The sequence below is a fragment of the Malus sylvestris genome, chromosome 14 (genome assembly GCF_916048215.2).
Source record: "Malus sylvestris chromosome 14, drMalSylv7.2, whole genome shotgun sequence".
NCBI lineage: Eukaryota > Viridiplantae > Streptophyta > Magnoliopsida > Rosales > Rosaceae > Malus > Malus sylvestris.
This window is the reverse complement of record NC_062273.1, coordinates 21513939-21532674: the sequence shown is the minus strand read 5'-3', so window position 1 is coordinate 21532674 and position 18736 is coordinate 21513939. Positions and strand designations below refer to the sequence as shown.

General features: G+C 36.7%; 2 protein-coding genes and 1 long non-coding RNA gene across 4 annotated transcripts; 2 read left to right on the top strand and 1 right to left on the bottom strand.

The window, feature by feature from the left end:
- Window positions 1-2884: 2884 nt before the first annotated feature.
- On the top strand, window positions 2885-3973 carry LOC126599591 (RING-H2 finger protein ATL79-like). Its single transcript, XM_050265983.1, has one exon. It carries the CDS (start codon window positions 3039-3041, stop codon window positions 3687-3689), a length of 651 nt encoding a protein of 216 aa, XP_050121940.1. The 5' UTR covers window positions 2885-3038; the 3' UTR covers window positions 3690-3973.
- A 1231-nt stretch (window positions 3974-5204) lies between these two features.
- On the bottom strand, window positions 5205-8618 carry LOC126599589 (actin-7-like). Of its 2 annotated transcripts, none has more exons than XM_050265981.1 (5): window positions 8452-8618; window positions 7224-7297; window positions 6729-7122; window positions 5971-6584; window positions 5205-5556 (listed from the first exon to the last, which is right to left on the bottom strand). In XM_050265981.1, exons 2-5 carry the CDS (start codon window positions 7281-7283, stop codon window positions 5491-5493), a joined length of 1134 nt encoding a protein of 377 aa, XP_050121938.1. In that variant the 5' UTR covers window positions 7284-7297; window positions 8452-8618; the 3' UTR covers window positions 5205-5490. The 2 variants fall into 2 exon arrangements, with proteins under 2 accessions (XP_050121938.1, XP_050121939.1); XM_050265982.1 differs by having other exon boundaries at window positions 8316-8454.
- Window positions 6460-11497, top strand: LOC126599592 (uncharacterized). Its single transcript, XR_007615200.1, has 3 exons — window positions 6460-6608; window positions 10450-10516; window positions 11309-11497. It is a non-coding gene; the product is annotated as an uncharacterized LOC126599592 (long non-coding RNA).
- The last annotated feature ends 7239 nt before the right edge of the window (window positions 11498-18736 follow it).

Sequence of the window (18736 nt, the reverse complement as noted above, 5' to 3'; positions counted from 1 at the left end):
CTTTAAATTGTAATAATGTCGAACCCTCTCTTTTCCTCTCCTTAATTAATAATAAACTAATAAAAAGAATCAAAATATTTTAAGAATCAACTATAAACTGATTATTTGCAGTGGTGTTGCTAAAACTAATTAAAGTCTAAAATCTATTTCATTTTGGGTGGTGCTATTTACACACTATTTTTTTTTTACTTCTTGTACACTCCTTTCAAATTTCAATCATTCGATTGAATGAATTAAAATAGATTAAAAATAAAAAATTAATAAGAAGTATGTAAGAAGTAAAAAGGGTGCATGGATAGCACCACCTTTCACTTTTCGGAAATGTCGTCTCTTTGTAATATAAGGGCATAACCTATAATTCTCATGCCTTATTATAGGAAACTCTTATTGACGCTTTAAAAATCTAATTGTGCACTATTTATAAGAATATTTTTCTCTATAAATATATAAAGTTTGGAGTGCACAATTAAATTTTTAGAATGTCAGTAACAATTTCTTTATTATAAAGTTGAAACCATGTCTATGTTCACCCAATATAACACAGTAATATGAATACTTTCCAAAAGTATCACCTCCATTTTATGATATAGCTAAACATTAAAAGGTGCACGGACGGAGCCACCTTAGGCTCAGAGAGGGTGGATGCCCCCACTCATTTTTGTATGTGAAAAAAAAAGGTACTCTTTATAGTTGTTTGTGGCATTAGTATTAACCCTTTCATGTGCTATTTTTATTGTTGAAAGAGCATTTTCGGCCATAAAATTTATGAAGATCGATAGTGAAATTGTATGAGAGACTAATGGATAAATGATAACATGGTTATTTTTGTAGAGAGAGATGTTTGATGGTATTGGTAATGAGATTGTTATGCAACGCTTTCAAAACATAAACACACATCGATGGATATTGTGATATGTTGTATGACAAATCTTATGGACTAATATATAAGTGTTTTGTTTAGTATATTCTTAAACTTTTTAATTTGTGATTTTGTTGTTTAAAGATGCCCCCATCCATGCAGATCTCTGGCTTCGTCCTTGAAAAGGTGGAAGTGATTTTTGTATATCATTTCTCCCCCAACTCCTCTCTTTATTTCTCAATTTTGATTATTCTTTAATTTATTTAATTCAAATGTAAAAAATAAAATAAGTGTAGAATTCGACCCCTTTTCTTTACACAAGCGAAATCGTGTTTTCATAAAATCAAATATTTCATGCAATCAAAAGTCAATTCTCTTCTTCCACAATAATGGGTCGAAATTAAAAACATATATGTTAGTGTAGCTACGTTGGCTAAAAAAGTGTTCTCCCTCTCCGCATTCAAGTGATAATTTTCTTTTCAATAGTGTAAATTAGATTAAAAATTTAGAATACCACTTGAATCAATAATAAAAGTCTAATTCCAAAACCCTTTCCTTCTTTCATTCAAGAATATATTTCATTCCTTTCAACCATCAACTATTATTCTTGAAGACTTCAACCACATTTACCAGCTACAAGTGGCCCTCTACCACAGTAGTAGAGAAAAGTGTTGCACTTGCATCATGGCATGAGTTTGAATCCCACCGGCGTTTTAATCTAACATCTAATCTAACAAATTTATTGTTTGACAAAAAAAAAAACCATATTTACCAGCTAAATAATAAATTCTTCTTTTGTCATTTTTCTTAATTTTCTGTTGGTTTTATAGTTTTATAGTGGAATATATCATTCAACTTCAACCATCTGCAACTCGTAAACCAAATGCGTGCAGGAACTAAGGAACCAAAGAGTAGACCAATATCAATTACTTGGAACAAGAATCATTCCTTTCCTTCTAACGCACTCGCAAATTGTAATTAAATCAAAGAATTATGCAACACCAAGCATATTGATAGCTTAATTTGTGTAATATTCTCACAAGTAAAATGTCAACAACGAAGTAAAGATAAACACAAGTATATCCGATAATCCGAAGATACTAACCACTGTCTCAGTTGAGAAATGGTAATTTAGAAATCACCTAAAAAAAAAAAGTTTAGACTTTTGTTGTTCATTGGATATAAGAAGGCTTAAAAAATAAATTTTGAATACGCATAATCACTTAAACCTCTTAAATAACGACCTAGTTTTGGGCATGTGAAAAAACTTAGATCTGAAACATAAGAATTTACAACTTTTGAATGAAGCTTGATGGACAAATTAGTGTGACCGCCTCCTTACATCTGTTACAGCCTATTTCAATTTGTGTAGGTTGGAATCGGATCCCCTCCTGAGCATAGAGTGGGGATCCTTCTGACCGGATCATCTGGACCATTGAAATTTGATTTAACGGTTACAATAATTATAACTTTTAGAGGATCCTCTATTTGTAGCCGTTGGATCAAATTTCAATGATCCAGATGACCCGATCAGAAGGATCCCCATCTTATGCTCAGGAGGGGATCCGGTTCCGTGTAGGTTAATAGTGTGTGGAGTCTCTTGGGTGCGTTTGGTACGCGGGACGAGACGGGACGGAACGGGACGAAGCGTTCCGTCCCGCGTTTGGTGCGCTAAAAATGGGTGGAACGGGCTGTTCCACGGGACAGATTTTGGGTGTTTTTGCGTTCCACCTCCCCCCTGGAACGGGTTTGTTCCACGTATGTGGAACACAATGTTTTACCATTTTAAGACAAATATACCCCATGTCTTTTTCAAAAATTACACCTTCGTTCCGTCCCGTCCCGTCCCGTCCCGTCCCGTCCCGTCCCGTCTGCGTACCAAACGCACCCTGAAGCTCCGAGAAGAAGGTAGTGAGAATCGTATGCCCTACACATGTGAGGTATTCTAAATAATGACAAATATTTATCTCATAAAATTCCACCCATACCATAAATAATTTCGTAAAAACCCACACTACACGTATGCATTTCTTGCTTCCCTTCCCTGCCTTAACACTCTTTAGAACCTATAAATCTTCCGAATCTCCACCCTCACGCAATCCCTCTCTCTCTCTCTCTCTCTCTGCTGAGAGACCATCAGCAGCAGCAGAGGAATTACTAATTAAAAGGGCATATATAAATGAGACCACCGCCAACAGTGGGGCTGTCGGCGGGGGAGGTAGTCGAGTTTGGCCTTATCCACCTCCCTACGCCGCTGCCTTCCCCTCCAACAGGGCCAACGACATGCGTTTCCCACGCCTGCCGCTGGTGGCCTTACTCCGGCTCAAAAGAATTCGAGGCCAACGCCGCCATGATCATCATCGTCCTCCTCTCTGCTCTCATTTCCGCGTTGGGTCTTAACGCCGCCATCCGCTGCTTCCTCCGCGGCGGTAGAGGCTACCCTTCTGATCGTGAGAACAACAGTGTTCCTCAGAGTCGGCAGGCGTTGGTTGATGTTCAGCAGAAGAGCAATGTGGCAACGGCTTCGTGCTTAGAGGCGGCACCTACGGTGATTTACACGGCGGAGATGAAGGCGAAGCTGGCAGGGGTGGAGGCGGAGTGCGCCATTTGCTTGTCGGAGTTTGTGGAGGGGGAAGGGATTAGAGTTTTGCGGAGGTGTAAACATGGGTTTCATGCCCAGTGTATTCAAAAATGGTTGTCTTCTCACTCCTCTTGTCCCACGTGCCGCCGCACGTGCCTTCCTCAGTCTCCATCCCAATCCCCAGCACCACCACAACCCTCGGCGGACCATAATCCCGAACAAAATCCCGTGTCGGAGAGCAGTCCGTAGCGGCCCTGCCGTTACCGAGTTCGCCGTTGTACACATGTATGTATTTATGCAACTAGTTTAAAGTTTTTTTCCGGTTCTTTAAATGGTGCCATGAACTTAATTAGTTAATTTAATGTGGTGTTAGGCAAAAGTTACCAATCGTGATCCCATAACTACCATCTTAAACGCGTACAAATGACACCAAATAAGTTTTGGTCTTTTGAATATTACTTTTTAAAGGTCTGTAGCGTATCGGATGTGTTCATTTGAAAATTTCAGGTTATGAACTTTAGCTTGATCGAAAATTGCTCCCGTTTTCAACACATACGCTCCTCCCATTCTTTCTTGTCTCCTTATTTTCTTTTAATTCATTTAATCAATGCGAGGAGAAAGAAACAAATCATTTCAAAATTTTAAACCAGCATATGTGGAAACCCCGGCGTTTTTTCTACCCTTTGGTCTGCAGCTGTAAGAATAACCGTCCAAATTCGCACGACTTTACCGAAAATGCATCTGGCTTTTAGTATACTAGCCCACTGCTTAATGCTGATGCAGAACATGACAACAGATGGAAAGTCCAGAGCATGTGACTCTATAGCTCATCTGATCGATTGATAACGTTTCTCCTACCAGCCGTTTCGACTCGGAAATCGGAAAGTCACTTTCCGGAAACGTACTTCGATTCCCAAGCTCGTGTTCCTCCTCCTCAGTCGACAGAATCAGAAAATGGACAGAGACTTGCAACGTATGTAGGGTTGGTTTCAGTATGGTTACCGTACCAAAATCCCTCGTACCAATTACCATACCAAACTTTCAGTATCCCAAATTTTGACATGCCAAATAATTCTGTTGGCTTGATATGGTAATAGACCAAAATTTAATTTTCTTTTTCAACCGAAGTCAAGGCCCAAACGTTTATTTTTTTTTTATTTTTATGACTTTTATCTCTCATATTGTGACCTAAATTAGAAAACCCAAATAGAATTCCTGCAATAAGAAACCCCATGCGGCAAGCGTAGGCAAGCACACCAACACCAACACCAATCCTTGTAGAGAATGTGAGAGAGTGTCGAAGAGAAACTGAGAAAGTGTCGAAAGAATGAGAGGCAATGACGGGGTTTTTCCTAACTATTATTAAAATATTATATAGTTATTTATATATACAAATTATATAATATGTAATTTATATTTTGCGGTACAAGACGGTAATACCATTGGTAATGGTAACGAAAACCAATACCATACAAAAAAATCTTGGTTTGGTAAAATACTATGCCATTACCATATGGTACAAAATCAGTATGCTACAATTAACAATTCAGTTGACATGGTAATTTGAAAATAAACTCCGCCCCTAAACGTATGTTTGCTAAATCCGAACTTTTGGACCGCTTTATGGAGCACAATACAAGTGCTAGGGGAGGCAAGCCACGGCGGTTATGCCGCAACCACGCAGGTGTTAAGGGAGAACAAAACGGAATTTACGCAGTTTTTTGTTGCCCTTCCCGGCAAACAAAAGGAAGATAATATTGTAAATTAACAAGCCAAAAACAACGTCATTAACAATTTAATTAAGATCCAATATTCTATTTCAACAAGCTCAGAAAGCCACAAACAATGTGTACAAAAACAGCACAACTGCATATACTGATCCGATTTAAGAACTATTGCTTTTGCTATATCATATGTAACGCAAACTAAGAGCGGTGACAAAAGAGATGACAAACTGACCAAGCTCATACCATTAACACTATCTGACAATCCGAAAACACACCATTCCAAGGGGGAAGAAGACGACGATATGATCACATGATTCACATGTCTAGAAGCACTTCCTGTGGACGATGGACGGACCTGATTCGTCGTACTCCGACTTAGAAATCCACATCTGCATTTAAGAAAAACGAGACCCCGAGATTATATCACAGGAGCATACTTCCTAAACAAATAAGTTATACGAAAAGAAATTGTGGGAAATGTCGAGTCAGTCATATGATTCCAAGTTCCAAAGCATAGTAAACAAACGACCATAGTAAACCTATGTTATACATCTACAATCAGAAAGTACTAAACTTTTGTGTTGGTTTTAAAAGGGTGCAACTCATTACTCATATGTTGATATCGTACTTGATAAAATCACAGCCAATTTTTAATTCCTTCACTTTCCTTACAAATTCGTTCCTCAAGAATATCACAAGGGATTTTGCACGTTTTTAGTTTTTTTGGTTTAACTCTTTAAAATTTTCATGGTAAATACGAATTCAATATGCATATCTCTTCCATGATCAGTAATAAACCGTACCTGCTGGAAGGTGCTCAGTGAAGCTAATATGGATCCTCCAATCCAAACACTATACTTTCTCTCTGGAGGTGCAACCACCTTAATTTTCATGCTACTTGGTGCGAGGGCTGTGATCTCCTTGCTCATTCGATCAGCAATTCCTGGGAACATAGTGGACCCTCCACTGAGGACGATGTTGCCATACAAGTCCTTTCTGATGTCAACATCACACTTCATAATAGAGTTATAGGTGGTCTCATGAATCCCAGGCGATTCCATTCCAATGAATGATGGTTGAAATAGGACCTCAGGGCAACGGAAACGCTCTGCCCCAATGGTAATTACCTGGCCATCAGGTAGCTCATAACTCTTCTCAATTGATGAGCTGCTTTTAGCAGTTTCAAGTTCCTGTTCATAATCAAGTGCCACATAGGCAAGCTTCTCCTTAATGTCACGCACAATTTCCCGTTCAGCAGTTGTAGTAAAAGTATACCCTCTCTCAGTCAGGATCTTCATTAAGGAATCTGTTAAGTCTCGTCCAGCAAGGTCAAGCCGGAGGATGGCATGTGGAAGTGCATAACCCTCGTAGATGGGAACAGTGTGACTGACTCCATCACCAGAGTCAAGCACAATACCTGGAAAACATTTGTTGTTAAGAGGTAACGAACTTTCAAGATTTTGAAACTTAATTCCAACTTTGTTTGTTTGTTTGCACATGGTAAAGAAATATAACAAAATAAATAGATAGATCACCCTCAATTTTTCGTATTGGTACAAACCTGTAGTACGCCCACTAGCATAGAGGGAGAGAACTGCTTGAATGGCAACATACATAGCAGGGACATTGAAGGTCTCAAACATGATCTGAGTCATCTTTTCCCTGTTGGCCTTAGGATTCAGAGGTGCTTCAGTAAGAAGCACAGGATGTTCTTCAGGAGCGACACGAAGCTCATTGTAGAAAGTATGATGCCAGATCTTTTCCATGTCATCCCAATTGCTAACAATCCCGTGTTCAATGGGGTATTTTAATGTGAGAATACCCCTTTTCGACTGGGCCTCATCCCCAACATAGGCATCCTTCTGTCCCATCCCCACCATAACACCTGTGTGTCTAGGACGACCAACAATACTGGGGAAAACAGCCCTCGGAGCATCATCTCCAGCAAATCCAGCCTGTTGAATGAAGTCATGACGATAGTTATATACCAAGGGAATACGTGTACGTCAAGACAGCTCCGCACACACCTCCAGGCAAAATGAAACAAATCCTTTACCTTAACCATTCCAGTGCCATTATCACAGACGAGAGGTTGAATGTCTTCTGTATCTGCCATTTGTTATGGTGATGCTGCAAAGAAATCACGGTAATCCATTAGTAACCTAAGAATCATAACAGAACTCAATAGTCACAAATGAATCTCTACTAGCTATGGTAACCACATTGGCTTCCTGATGACAGATATAGATAGATAGTTAGTGGTATTGAAAGCGGTTGTAACTTGTATTCACATTCAGTTTAGGATTAAGTAATTGAGGGAGTAACTATGATGGGAGAGTTCATCTATAATACACGTAACATATTCATTGAATGAACGAAATAATCAGTTCTTGGTTTTTACATCAGAACACTCTGTTTTGGTCTTGTAAGTTGGATTGTGTACCTTATGACATAATTAACAAGCTTGGATTAACGGGGATAGCAATATTCCACAAACTTGAACAAATAAAGGTCATATCAGCGACCCATTACAATCCTGGATTAAGTACTAAGCATTGGACAACCGATGATTGAAAATACACGAGAAAAGTGAAAACCCACCGCTTATAAAACGTAATCCTCTATTTCACATTAAGATCAACAAAACAGGCAAAAACCAATTAAGCATAATCTCTAATTCTTTCCAGGAATTACATCCAAAACCGAAGGCAACCTAAGTACTTTGTAAAGGGTTTGTCGGGCACCGATTACATATAGAAATAACACAGATGATTCTTATTCCCACAGATGAATCACACACACTTCAAACCAATATCAAGTATTTCCATTTTTCCTTTAAATTACTCACACATACAGTGTATTAGTGAGCAATTGATAACTCGATAACAAGAAAATTAAGGAGTTTTGAATCAGATTAAACCCAAATATGATATTTGTCATGCTTAACGCTAGTGATAGGTTGATCCCATCAAAATCCAGATGCAAATCAGATTAAATCACTAATAAATATATATCAAAATTTAGTCACACTCTCAACCAGTGACTCACTAATCAACACTATCAGCAACCATAACAACAAATCAAATAAACTAAATTCACAACAGCAAATCGAAAGCAGGGAACGAAGAAGAAATCACTTCCAACTTACAAAAACTTAGCAATCAATTCAAAGAGGAGAAAATAGCAGATAAATTCAAGAGAAATGAAGAAAAAGAAAAAGAAAAAGAAGGTTTCTTGGTAGGCGGTAGCAGCAGAGAGGCAAAGAGCTTAAGAAGCACGCATACCTTCGGGGGAGTCTCACAGAGAATTCGAGCAGGCGGCAAAAAGGAGTAGGTGGCTGGCCGGCCAGACGAAATGATGGAAAGCGAAATGAAGGAAGGTCGGTTGATTCTGCTTAAAGATCGGACAATTAAAAGCTTGTAATAATAATAAAAGGGAGGAATATTTCTGCCAACCCTGTGGAAAGTGTGGATTGTAGAACTTTCCAGAATGTATTTCTACATAAATTTTGAGATAAAATTGAAAAATAAATATTTAAAAAGAAAAATTAACGAAAAGAACTTGAAAATTTTGAGTTTTAACGATAAAAACAAAATAAAGAGAAAAATGAATAGAATCCTGATTGACTTTTTAGTGTAAAAATGTGATTTTTTGTTAAAATGAACAGTACTGTGAGTTTTTGGTTAAAATTTCTTATTTAAAAAAGAAAAAGGAAAGAAAAGAAAATGAGACAGCTGTAATTTTGATTAATGTCTCTCTTTATGATAAAGGGCGGGGTGACACCAATGCAAAAAGGTGATATGGACGAAAATTTGGAGACCAAAACAAAAAAGCTAACATTATTATTGGCACCGAAATTCAGAACATACAAGGAAAAAAAACAAGAGATTAATTGGAAGTACTTTTATAATGTTTGAAAGCATTTTTAGAGAAAATGTTTTGAATCTAAAATCATTTGAAGTTCTTCTTGGTACTTGTTGTGACGACCTGTCTCAAATTATTATATATTTTTCTCCCCGAGTGTGTAAAGTGGCTGTAATGCCCTCGTGGTTTAGTGACGTGGATATACATATGTAGTTTTAAATTATTATTTCTACCGTCATAGTTAAATCGTACTCAACGTCACGAGTGCGTTGACGTGAGTTAGGATCGAATCGGTTTTCTAACGGAAAAGTTACGACAATTAAAGGTTGAGATTGGGTAGAAATATGTTTTGGGTTGGCTATACCTTACTCACCAATCACCTTAGCTCCTACAATCTTGAATCCAATCAAAATTGGATTGGTTTTATTTATTTTGGGCCACTTAACATAACTCTCTCTCTTTCCCTTTCTCACGGCAGCCCAATTAGGGCCTTGTTTCTTTTTCTTCTAACCAATCCCGTGCGCACACACACACATACACCCACACATGTACGCATCCTTCTTCTTTCCCTCACCTTCTCGACTTTTCCTCATCCGTACACCGTAGCACCCACACACCCAATCATCACAAAAACGTCACGGATCGAGCTTTTGGAAATCACCATCACACTCCTCTCAAGCTCTCGAACCTAACCATACCCATAGGTTCTAGTTTTGGTGAGATTTAGCCTTTGTTCCACGAACTCCGGCACGATGGGAATTTGAGACTCGTGAATCGTGGGCGATTCACAAGGTTTTAAGGCTCGAGGAAGCTTTTATTCAACTCATTAGAGACCCTAGACTAGCTTTGGGACAAAGTTGACGTCGGGCCGCGTGGTTTCGAGAAGTTGCAAGGGTGGCCGGATTTTCCAAGGATTATTCCAACCCTTTTTCATTGGCTTTAGGACCCCAAATAGGTATGATTGTGTTATATTATTCAAGAACTTCAAATCCATATAAAATTTGTGAAATTTGGTTGAGAAATGAAGTAGTTATAAGCTTTAGAATTTTTTCCAGAAACTGGCGACACAGACGATGGCCGGTGGTGGTTTTCGGCGAGTCATCGGAGAAGAAAGGGAAATATTTCGTTAACTTTAACGGAATATTCTAACGGCGTCAAGTAACTTTAACAAAATATGCTACGATGTTAACGGAATATTCCCTAACGCCGTTATAGATTCCATCAACATGCCAAGCACGTGCCTTGGCCAGCGCGTGTAACGTCCAATTTTTTTTTGTAAAAATATGGGGGTGTTCGTGTTGTTGAGTAGATCACTTTGGTATATTTAAACACCCCATTTGAGCAATGTATGAGAAGTTATTCCTAAGGTTTGTTTATGTGCTTTAAAATTAACGTAAAATAAGTTATTTCGCATATAGGTGAGACATACCCTAAGGACGAGCGTGGTCAGGCGGAACTTGGGGGCTACGATCCTGCTACTTACCAGTGAGTGGGCTTTTGTTTTCTATATATGTATATATGCTTACGATTCCCAAAAATTATTTTAAATGAATGTATGTTTTAAATGCCATGTCATGTGTGCATTATATGTTAGTATTGCATTAGTATAGCTATGCATAGTATTGGATGACACTGTGACGACCCAGGTAAGCTTTAGGTGAGTACTGTATGATGGTAGCAGTTGCATTGTTTATGGTTATGCATACATGCATTTAGAGCTCATTATCCTGCTCCCCGGTGTTAGTGCTCCCGCCCGAGGCCAGGGCACAATCTTCACGTGATCGTTCACCTCCTGCACCATAGGCTCACCTTGGATCCAAGTTTGGTGCCAGCTTGTAGTACATACCACATTAGGTGGTTCCGACTCGTAGGTGACCTGCGATTCATCGCATAGCCTTCACGTGATCGTAGCACTTGAGCGTATTTATTTACACCTAGCCTATCGTATAGACCACAATAAGTGGTTTCGACTCGTGTGTAGGAATTGGTTTATGAGCTATAGGTTCAACCGTATAGGTCACGTTAGGTGACTACGGCTGACATATCATTTTATATTGATTCACATCACCTGGCTTACACATTTATTATTGAGATACTTGACATGGCATATACTTGGTTTTCACTACTCTTGAGCATGATTTCTACATACGTATGTATTATTATTTTCTGAGAAATTATACGGATTTTACGGTGAGGGGTTATTATTTTTGGAAAGAGAAATGGTTTTAAAAAGCTTTGTTTTTGCCCACTTATGTTTTTTGTTTTGCGCCCCTTTAGGTTCTAGTTAGGCGTTCGTGTTGGTGGCTTACGAGGACTCTACAACGGTTATGACAAACTTCAATTAATGTAGGAATCTCTTTCATGTCTTGTATAATTAATACTTGGCCTGCTGGATTGCACTTAGGTTACCTACGCTATGAGTACTTGCATCACTACTTTAAATACATCTGCACACTTTTATAGTTATCTTAGTGTAAATTAGTTAGTTTTGGTTTTTAATTACTCACATTTTCATATCACTATCACTTCCGCTCTGCTCTTATGGCTACGTCACCCTCACGTGACGGCCATCATGCCTCGATTCCGGTCAGGGTGTGTCACTTGTTGTAGGGCAAAAAAACTAACATTATTATTGGCACCGAAATTCAGAAATACGAAAAATATTGACAAAAGCTTAGTTGGAAGTACTTTTAGAATAACTGAAAGAAAATATTTTGAATCTAGTAGAACTTGAAGCGCTTCCTTGTACTTGCTTTAGGAAGTACTTCAAGTGTTTTTTAGTATTTATTTGCATTTTTACTAAATATTTGTTTAAAAAATATTTGTATGAAAAACACTTTTAGTCGTTACAAAAATAATTTCAAAGAAGTCACACTCCTGTCGAACTACAAGTTAAAGAAAATGTTACGAATGTCTTTTACAAATCCAAGGATTCCTGCAAAAACAGTCTTTCTTTTTTATGCAATTTTGCCAATGTTGTTTTGCGATTTTATTACCCAACGATATTCTCTTTTAAAATTTGCTATAGAACGATAATGTTATAGTCTTGTGAAATTATTTTTAGGGTAAAGTGTAGATTTAGTTCTTAAACTATTACTTCATTAAAAATTAGGTCCCTGAATTATTTTTTTTGGTAAAATAAGTTCCTAAATTAATTAAAAATTGCTAATTTCATCTCTACTATTATATTTAAAGCTATTTTATCTAATTTTTTTTTGTCAATTTAATTCACTTGATACACTTTAGACTGTAATACAGTCTTTTTCTTGCATATAAGCATTAGCATTTCATATAGGTTGCAAATCTAACGTCTAATTTACTCTCCAAAGTTAAATCCATACACTATTTCTTTACGAAAAATTACCAATCTATCCTTTAATGTGTATCACATGCAACGTGACTTAAATTGATAGAAAATTGAATGTAGTAGCTTCGAATCTAGTAAAATATCTCCCAATTGAAATTATCAAATCGCTTTTCTCGTTCTTAGTTTCGTAAAATTTTAACTGTAACTCCAAATTCACTTTTGCTTGCGCTGACGTGATCGTATTGTCGAGTGCTACAAGAATACGCTAAAAGACAATTTTGTACGTCTCACTATACGCTGGTCCACGAAGGTCAACACTCTCGCCTCTAAGGACATTTTCGTCAATTCACACTTTTAAAATTTATAAAATTGTTGAACTAAAGGCGGGTTGTCACATTCATATAAAAAATGGATGGATAACTAATAAAAAGTTTCTCACAAAACATTTTCTTATTGAAAAACACTTAGACAAGTTCACTTATTATTAAGAATATTTTTTAGATCACAAGGATAGAAAACAAAAAGAGAGTCACACTACATGAGGTTTTGAATTAAAAGAAAATGTATTCTTAATATTAAGGAAATTATCCTTAATAATAAAAAATGTGCCCTTATTAATAAGGGTATTTGAACAAAAAACTGTTTTATGAAGGGTTTAATTAATTTTTTATGTTAAAAACACTTATGAACATAATTTTTTGAGTAAATTACATAGTAGCCCCTCAAGTTTGAGGTCTATTACAACCCCATACAACATCTTTAAAACATTTCACTTTCATACCTCACATACTATTTTATTTCAAAATAATACATTCGTTACATTTTCCATCCATTGATCCATTAAGTGCTAACGTGGTTGCCACATTTGTGCAACGTGGGAAATTTTTTTTAATTAAAAAAAAAACATGAATCTTCCAAATTAAAAAAAAAACCAAAAACAAAAGCTGAACCCGCAACCCCCACCCACCCAACCTGTAACCTATAAGAAGAAGAAGAGGAGAGGAAAAAAAAAAACCCATCTTCATCTTCCCCAACCCCCCTTCCTTGCAACCCACCCCTTTCTTCCCCCCTCCCATCTTCCCCAAGCCCACCGTGCACCCCATCCTCCACCTCCTCCTCTGCACCCACTACCCGCAACCCAGAAAAGAAAAGCAAAAAAAAAAAAAAAAAACCCATCTCCCTTTCCCTGCAACCCAGATCTCGTCGTCCCCAATGAGTGTGGATTTAAGGAGTAGGGTGTGAGGAGGGAAATGGATGCGTTCGAGGGTGGGTGTGCTGGTTTTTTTTTTTCCTCTTCTTTCTGGGTTGCAGGTTGGGCTCGGGTATGGGGGTGTGCGGGGGGGGGGGGGGGGAGAAGATGGGAATATGGGAGCGCGGAGGAGGTGGAGATGGGTGCAGGGGAGGAGGTGGAGGATGAGTGCGGACGACAGATGGAAGATGATTTTGTTTGGGGGGGGGGTTGGTTTTTTTAAAAAAAAAATTTAAAAATTATTTTTATACTACGTGGTACACATTTGGCAGCCACGTGACATAAATATGGCAGTCATGTCAGCATTTAACGGATTAATAGATGGAAAATGTAACGGAGGTATTATTTTAAAATAAAATAGTACGTGAGGTATGAAAATAAAATGTTTTAAAGATGTTGTATGAGGTTGTAATAGACTTCAAACCCGAGGGGCTACTATATAATTTAGCCTAATTTTTTTTCTAAATATACAATCTCATACATGCTCTAAAACTCATTCCATTCTTACAAGTCACTAGAGCTTTAGACTTTGAACCCTATTCCAAGCATCAAAAGTTAATAAATTGAAGAAAACTTTTGTTTATTGCATGTCGAAGAAATTACATTGAAGAAAACGTTGGAATGGTATAACCGTTGTAAGAAAATGAAATTGAATTACATCAGTCGGTAACAAAAGAAAAATGAATGGACGGTTCATATTGAATATGTCACTTGGTAATCACACTGTCGATTTGTTTCATACACTTAAATGACTAAACGATTTCCATCGAATGATTTTTTTTGTAGGAATGTGTGTATTACCTCATGGGAGGACGCAAGTGTTGGAAACTTATGGTTTATCGTGTGCCAAAGAAATTACATCGAAGAAAATGCTGGAATGGTACAAATGTTGTAAGAAAATTAAATCTAATTACCTTTACTTTTTTTTTTTGTTTTGAATAAACGATATCATCTACGCTAAGGGGATGAGGTAGGCTTAGCCTCACAATATGTTAACAATAATGTGGTTCAAACTTGCTTTTGGCGAGAATCGAATCTAAGACCTCTCACTTAAATAAAGAGAAATACCACTAAATCGTACTACTAAGTGGCCTAATTAACTTTTGATTAAAACAACCCTCAAAATACAAATACCACATGACATTGAGTCCATACAAATCACTTGCAAGTTTTGCAGTCGACAATAATAATAATAAGGGGGAACTAATAAAAAAGTCTCTCACAATTTTTTTTTCTATAAAAGCACTTAGATAACTTTACTTATTATTAAACCACAGTAAGTGGTCTAGTGGTAAGGACGCAGATTATAGCTCCTCAATAAACAAAAAAATATGGGAGGTTCCGAATTCGATGTTCCGAGTTTGTGAGTCTGCTTTGTGGCTATGGGTAAGGTGAAATTCCTCATAGCCTCTCCGGCCCCAGAATGGATAGATAACTGTAGTTTGCCACCAATTGTCCTCATTTTTAAAAAAGAAGAAAAAAACTTTACTTATTATTAAATTTTCTTTTTATATTATAAGGACAAAAAATAAAAAGGGAGTCACACTTTCATGAGGGTTTTGAATTAAATGAAAATGTCCTTAATAATAAAAAAAATTGTCCTTCATGAGTGTTTTGAATTGAAAGAAAATGTCCTTAAAAAGGAAAGTTGTTTAAGAGTTTTTGAATGAAAAAATTATGTGGAGCTTTTTAATTACTTAAAATGTTTTTATCACAAATGGTCTTTGAAATTGACCCACCATATCAAGATGGTCTTTGAAATTGAAAATCGATTAATGTAGCCCGTGAAAATTGGCATCACAAATTAATGTGATCCTTTTGTCATAATTCCACTACAAATTTCGTTAGGCTCTAATGTGACACATATCTAGGTCCAATAAGTCTAATTAAATATTATTATATGATTTAAAAATATTTAAATAATAAAAAAATATTTTTGTATAATTAAATATCAATGTTCTTCTTCTTCCCCTCGCCTTCAATCATGGATTTAAATATCGAAAATATCGGCGAAATATCGCCGATATTTTCGTTTTTTTCGGTTACCGATATTTTAATGAGTATCCAATGAGTTTTCGTCAAAATATCGCGATATTATCGATAATATCGCGATATTATCGCCATATTTTCGCGATATGACATCCAAAAATTCTTAAAATTTTCTGAAAAGTCTCAATTTTGAAACTAAAGGGATTCGAACCCCCTCCCATTTGACTCTTAACGCCTTAACCACCATATCACTTATGGTTGTTGTGATAATATGCTACTATATTTATATATATTGTTTTGTTTTGAATTCTTTTTACAAGAAACAAATTTGCACATATTCCAAATTTTTTGTGGTATTATATTTTAAATTGTGTCAATTAATTACTTAGTTAATGGCATGTGGTTTTTAATTTTTCTATTTTTTATTTGGTCACTTACATGGTACGGCTGGAAAAAATTCCCGAAAATCCCAAACCAAACCGAAAAATCCCCAAACCCAAACCGAAAAATCTCAAACCAAAACCATCCTGAAGTTCGGGAATCCCATCCCGAAAAATACCGAAATTTTCGATATGGGATTGGTTTCCAAATCCCATTTGTTTGGTAATCCCGAAAAATACCGAAGTATTCGGTTTCCTATTGACTTTTGGGTTTTGGTTCTTGAAAACCATTGTCATGGTTGCTGACTACTCTTCACAATACACTTACTCTACAAATAGAGATGATGAAGATAGTGAAAATTTTGAACCTCATAGGAACTCTATGTGGTACTAAGTCACTCATGTATCTTACCATGCAATGTATAAAGTGTAAAATATTGTACTAATTCATTATATACAAATAATTATGGTGTGTTTAAACTTCTTTCATTAATTACTACATATTTTCTACATTCACAATGTTTGCCAGTTCGCTATATAATCAACTTAAATCAGTTAAATCCATCATGCAATGCATTTCCTTTCAATTTTTTGTGATAAACTAATAGATAATTGACTAAATAAACATCCTGCAAAGTTTCAATAAAAATTTCCAAGTTTTTCTTACAATTTCCGTGGTTTCCATGTAATTTTTATCGATATCGATATTATCCCGATATTTCTATCGATATTTCCGTGTTTTCAGACTACCGATATTTCCGATATTACCGATATTTTCTTCCTTGCCTTCAATTACACCGACGCCAGCAAACCCAGACAGAGGAAGCTGAAGACAACGAGTCAAACAACAGCTAACCACGACAATTGGAATTGCGTGGCGGTGAATCGGCATCGGAGTCACTTGCAGTTTTTGATTTGTCGTTCAAGACCTCGCCCAAATTGAGAAAAGAGAGAAGAAAAAAAATGAGAGATGGGGAAAATAAGAGAAGTGGAAAGGAGGACTGGGTGGTGGGCGATGTCGCCGCCGACATCGTTGTTGGCTTCTAACTGTTGCGGTCGAGGAGAAAGGGGAAGAGAATACAAATTTTTTGGTATAAAACTAAATCTCCCAGTTTGGTTTCTAGCTGCAGATGTGGCCGCGACATCATTGTTGGTTTCTTACCTCAACCTCCCAGTTTGGTTTGGTGAATTTGGGAGATAAGAGAAGAGGTTGGGTAGGGAATGGGTTGTACTGGCATAGAGGAGAGAGGGGAAGAGAGTAGTGAGAAAACTTTTTTCCTCAAATTTTAATTATTTAAAAATTATTTAATTAACTTTAATATTTATTGAATTAGTTAATCCACATTACAATATTTAATTAAATTTGTAGGATCTAGTTATATGCCACATTAACACACAGTGGCGGAGTCATGAATCTTACCACAAGGGGTCTTAGTGTAAAAGTCCAAATAAAAATTTAGGATGGAAAAACATATTGAAAATGAAATCATAATACTTTCATTCATAATTCATAATGGAAACAATATTACAAACTATAATTGTTCACGACGATGTTTCATATTTTGAAAACGAAGCATTATAGCTTCATTTTCAATACAAGCAAAAATATCTCTCTCAATATAAACAAGCAAGCTATCACTCAACCATTGATCTCCCATTTTGTTCCTAAGTGGACCCTTAACAATATTCATAACAGAAAATGCTCTCTCCACTGAAGCAGTTGCAACTGGTAAAACTAAAGACAATGTAATGAGCAAATATACATAATTGAATACTTGATGCATCCTTGTCTTCACCATTTTTTTGCAAGATCACCAATCCCTTCCAATTGAGAGAAATCACTACTGGAACACACATAATGAATATAAATATCAAGTTGATCTTCAAGTGCCAAGTGATCCTCATCCGAAAAGTCTTGAGGATAAAATTGAGCAAGACGACGTAACTTTGGTTTATCAAAAGCTACAAATGAATCTTCGAACTCAAACATACCAAACAAATAAGCAACTCAGTATTTACCTCATTAAAGTGATCCTCTAACTCCGTAATTTGCTCATCAATGACATAAATAAAGAGCTCCACACGATAATGATGACGATTTGTCCTTATTGGAGCATTACGCCTTGACCTCCCTGGAAGTATAAATGCCTCTTCCATGTTAGGAACATCAATATGATGTTTTTTTTCACAAAAAGAAGATACTTCATCAACCAATGCATCGAACCCATTATTCCTCATCCAATGTAGCTTTTCCCTGCATGATTTCACTAAAGCCATTGCATTCACAATTTCTTGATCTTTCCTTTGCAATGCTTGTGACAAATCATTTGTGAGTCGCAATATGACTTTCATCAAGAAAAGGTGAAACACAAACTCAAAAGTACGTATTTCTCTCATTAACTTATTTGCATTACCCGCACTTTCATTGGGATTATCATCAATAACCATTTGAAGCACATGAACCATATATGTAAACATGGAAATGATGCTAATCAAGGTACCATGGTGTGAGTTCCATCGTGTGTCACCGGCACGTTTGAAACTTGTTTCTTGATTTAAGCCTCGCCCCGTTATAGGACAATCATTTTCAAAAGCTATCACAAGCTCTTCTTGAAGTTGTTGTTTAAATAAATCACGCCGCTTACAAGATGCTCCAAAATGATTAACCACACTATTAGCCGTTGCAAAAAAGAGGCAATGTCTATATTCTTCTTTGCTACGGCAACAAGAGCTAGATGAAGTTGATGAGCAAAACAATGAACATAATATGCACAAGGTTG